Genomic DNA, 4,888 nt, shown 5'->3' on the forward strand with positions numbered 1-4,888 from the left:
AGTGATATGGACAGAAAGCTGATCAGTCGAGCACTTTGCAAGACACCCTGTGTCTTCATCAACCGCGTCTCCGGGTGTGATGTCCAAATATAGCAGCTGGGACGTCAGAGGGAAAACTAACACAGTGTTTTTGGAAAGCCACCTGCCATTATGGGATTGACAGATTATGAAAAGCTGATGTAACTTGGCATCCCGGTGAGGGTTTTGTTCTGAGCATGAATAACAAAAAAACGGTTTGAACACGGGGCCACGCCTAGCGCGGTGACATCGTTTGTTTTATATATTTAGATTTTTTTCTTTATTTTTTTTCTTTGGAACATCTTTTAGGTCAACATCTTTTGGGGGCTGTATCTCGGTATAATGCTCCAGTGAGCTGATTCCTTGTGCATGAAATGACTTGACATCCTCCCGACCACCGAGTGCGACTCAGTGCGCGTGTGCCTGAGCGTCCACGGAGGGAGAGAGAGAGGGAGGGGGAGAGAGAGAATAAGCAACTTTGTGACCAAGCATAGCTGTGTCTACAGGAACAGCGTGGGTCGGGAAAAAAAATAATTTGACAGTTATGGTTGATCAGCGTTTCTTTCATCCCGCATTAGTGACGACGAACGTGCTCGCGTACAATAGCGCCCGTTTCCTATTTCGTTTTGACGGATTAAAAATAAAAGACGCGCCGAAATACCCAGCGAGCCTACATCTTCATCAATGTGCGCGAGGTATGTATTTCCTACCAAGAGTTACACAGAAATTATGAAGGCTATCTTATCTCAGGCAAGGCGCTGTCATACAGAATTTCTGCTAATCTTCTGTAATTTGCAAAGCTTTGCATTTAAATCGGCAGCCTATTTAACAGCACTTCAGGTCTTAACAAGCAAGTATGATATGGGTTCCCCCCTCGCAGTGGATTTAGACTATTGTTTGTGCTTATGTCTTCCTTTGACCTTGCTTTTTTGTTGTTTGACATAGCTTGAAGGAGTTTCTTTCTTTCCTTCTTTTTTTCCTCTTTTCTTTTTCTTTTTTTCTTTAGCCGTTTTAAATCAGCAGGCACAAAGACAGAAGTTACCTCTGGGTAACAGCAATCAAAGCTTTGACTCATGCCGACTAGAGCTCTCTTGTTTAGAAGTTGCTTTCATCGCAGCCCGCCTGTTTTACATCATCCTGTCTTTTATTTCTAGATGACATTGAGGATACCTTAGCAGGACTGTGAGCTTGGCCGTCATTTGCAGGAAAATGCATCTTTGGATTCCATATGTTTTGCTGAGTGCAACGTCAGTGTGCACTGTTGAGATGTTGAGCCATTATGGAGAAATATGTCAAGGACTATGTGCCTGTGAGGAGAGAGAAGGGGTGCTTACAGTGAGCTGTGAAAACAGAGGAATTGAAAGTCTCTCAGACATAAGCCCAGTGTACTTCTCCCAGTATCATCTGCTGCTTACTGGAAATCTTTTGAAAAAGCTATCCACCAATGATTTCGCTGAGTACAAAGGACTTACAATATTACATCTGGGAAATAATGAAATATCTGATCTTGAAGCAGGAGCTTTTAATGGACTGCAGGAATTAAAACGATTACATCTCAACAATAACAAAATTGATGCCTTGAAGGAAGAGTTTTTCTTTGGCCTTGATAGTCTGGAATATCTACAACTTGATTATAATTATATCACTCATATTGTGTCAAATGCCTTCAGCAGACTTCGACATTTGGAGGTCCTGATTCTAAATGACAATTTAATATCTGCCCTGCCCGTAAACATTTTCACGCATGTACCATTGACCCACTTAGACTTAAGGGGAAATCAGCTCAAAGTACTTCCCTACACAGGTCTGCTGGAGCACATGAACAGTGTTGTGGAGTTGCAGCTAGAGGAGAATCCGTGGAACTGTTCCTGTGAGTTGATTGCTCTTAAAACCTGGCTCGAGAGCATATCATACACAGCTTTAGTTGGGGATGTTGTCTGTGAGTTCCCTTTTCGGCTTCACGGGAGAGACCTTGATGAAGTTTCAAAACAAGAGTTGTGCCCGAGGAGAGCCATTGCTGAATATGAGATGCCACCCCTGCCGCATTTGAGCACTGATGCATACTATAGAACCACGCCAGCTCTTACAGCCTCCTTCGCTTCATCTGGGTTCGCACGGTCCTCATCAAGACCCACTAAGGGACCTCGACAGTCAGCCAAATTAAAATCAAGACCCACAGCTCGCATTTCGTCCAATAAACCACAAAATTATGGCCAAATTATTTCATATCAGACCAAATCCCCTGTGCCTTTAGATTGCCCAACAGCCTGCACGTGCAATCTTCAAATTTCAGACCTTGGCCTGAACGTGAACTGTCAGGAGCGAAAGATCGAGCAGATCTCCGACTTAAATCCCAAACCTTACAATCCCAAAAAGATGTATTACACTGGGAATTACATCACTGTGGTTCGCAGATCAGACTTTATTGATGCAACTGGATTAGACTTGCTTCATCTTGGTAACAATCGAATAGCCCAAGTACATGACAGAGCTTTTGCTGATTTGGCAAATCTTAGAAGACTATACCTTAATGGTAATTTAATAGATCATCTTCCAGCTGATATATTTTATGGATTAGATAGCCTGCAGTTCTTGTATTTAGAATATAATGTAATTAAAGAGGTTACATCTGACACCTTTCAGCATGTACCTAAGCTTCAGCTTTTATTTCTAAACAATAACCTACTGAAAACTTTACCAGAGGGAACGTTTACTGGCCTGACGTTAGCCAGACTAAATCTTCGCAACAACCATCTTCGATATCTGCCAGTCAGGGGTGTGCTAGATCAGCTTACAGCACTGGTACAAGTTGATTTGTTTGAGAATCCCTGGGATTGCTCATGTAGCATACTGGAGTTGAAGATGTGGCTGGAGCAGCTCAGCACGGGCACAGTTGTAAACAATGTCATCTGTGGATCTCCTAAGAAACTAGCTGGAGAGGATATGAGATACATTAAGACGACTAATTTCTGCCCTAATAACTCTGATATACTTGCCTCCATGATTCCACCGTCTGAAGAATCTTTTCCTGGAAGCACTATCACCATAGAAACATCCTTGGGCTCTGACACTCAGTACAGCACCATTCCTTTATCTGTGATGATTCTTGCCCTTCTCCTCATGTTCATTATGTCTGTGTTTGTGGCTGCAGGGCTGTTTGTGGCAATGAAAAAGAGACGTCAAAAGAGTCAAAATGAGCAGAATAACTCAATGAATGCTTGCATTAGCTCTCTCAACATGGAATATGGCCTTTACAAAAAAGGATCCATCCCCAAAGTCAGGACCTCCAGCGGACATGTGTACGAGTACATCCCACCTCCTACAGAATCTTCATGCAGAACCACTGCTCACACCCCAGCGGACAATAAATCAGCGGACGGATTTAGAGACTTTGATGAGTTGAGTGGCGCTTTTCTGGGTAACTCGGATGAAGAGCCAGCCAGTAATGTAATAAGCTCAGAATACAGTGCCACCACTCCAGAGCCTCTTAACAAGCCCTCCACCCCTCACCAAAATGACCCGTGCTTCTACAGGGATGTGCTTGAGCCTGACAAGCACGCACGCTACAGCAATACATTGCCATGCAGACATACAGCACATTCATCAAATCAGTATGCCACAGACTTTGATGCGAGGCATCAGTATGTTCCCCCTGAAAGAATACAACAGACAATACTGTATTGTACTTCGCCAAGTACTGTTTATGTGGAGCCGAACAGGAGTGAGTACTGGGAACTGAAAGCAAAGCTTCACATTGACCCAGATTACCTGGAGGTTCTTGAAAAACGAACTACATTCACACAGTTTTAAGAGACTTGGACGGATTTCTGTGATGTATCTATTTTAATCAGGAGTCGTAACATGTCCTAAAAAATAGGCATAATTATTTTCTCAACTTTAGTACAGTGCATTGGGAGTTACAGCGTGCACTTCTCGGAGTCATGCCTAACAGAAGTGAGCAAGAAAAGACAACACGCTTCATTTTAAATGATCACTTAACACTTTATCCCTGTTTTGTTTAACAGTTTGGTTTAATTTTAAAAATATAAAGAAGAAAGCACAGATTCAGGGCTCATATGACTCATCTCTATCCTGGAGCTGTATCATTGACAACAATGTGAGACTGAGCTTTAACTCCCAAATTAGCTTCATTTTATGAGTGCTAATGAACCGTGCAGACGACATGTACTTGTCCCAAAATAAACCAGGTTTTTTGTCACAGATACATGTATTGCTGCCAGTTCTGCCTTTTCAAATTTATTCAAAATGAAACACGTGCATAGGACTAAAACAAATTTGTCCTGCAAATAGATTTATAGCCATGAAGTTGACCTTTTAGGTAGACAAAAGTCACTTAAGCACTGAGCCAGACCCATTTAGCTATGCAGTCCTCGAGGAGTCACAGCTCGGAGGTGATAATATTTAATGCATTAGATCATGGAATAAATTCTAAAGTAATGTTTCAAACCACAGATTATGAGACTCATAAATCGCAGCTCACTTGTTGGGAGGTTCTAAAGAGAATAATCACAATAATTCATATCCTACAAATGTATTGAACTGAACCAGTACAGTGAAATCCCTCAAAGACTACCTATCTCCAGCCTGACAGCACTAAGTGATTATGATCATGAAAGCATGTTGGGCTGGAGTTAAATTTAATGCATTGTAATTGTGCTCAAAAATGTTGTAACTAAAACATTATACTCATAACTGTATTCAGGTGTATTGTAAAGGAAAGAAAATGAGCTTTAACTGCCAATGTTTGTCATGTGTTACAAATGTGTGCAAACAGTGTGTCTGGCATTTTACATAAACACACGCTTACACCTTCATCTGTTACGTACGTGTACCACTACCAAAGCAGTCC

The 4,888-nt window shown here is 41.9% G+C and overlaps 1 protein-coding gene across 1 annotated transcript; it reads left to right on the top strand.

Moving 5' to 3' along the window:
- Positions 1 to 278: 278 nt before the first annotated feature.
- Positions 279 to 4,123, top strand: slitrk5b (SLIT and NTRK-like family, member 5b). Its single transcript, XM_085433887.1, has 2 exons — positions 279 to 713; positions 1,173 to 4,123. The coding sequence occupies exon 2, from the start codon at positions 1,228 to 1,230 to the stop codon at positions 3,826 to 3,828; it is 2,601 nt and encodes an 866-aa protein (XP_085290013.1). The 5' UTR covers positions 279 to 713; positions 1,173 to 1,227; the 3' UTR covers positions 3,829 to 4,123.
- Positions 4,124 to 4,888: the final 765 nt, after the last annotated feature.

This window comes from Copadichromis virginalis, linkage group LG16 (genome assembly GCF_057382275.1).
Source record: "Copadichromis virginalis isolate Kocher_CV1m ecotype Utaka linkage group LG16, C_Virginalis_male_GT1.1, whole genome shotgun sequence".
In the NCBI taxonomy this organism is placed as follows: Eukaryota; Metazoa; Chordata; class Actinopteri; order Cichliformes; family Cichlidae; genus Copadichromis; species Copadichromis virginalis.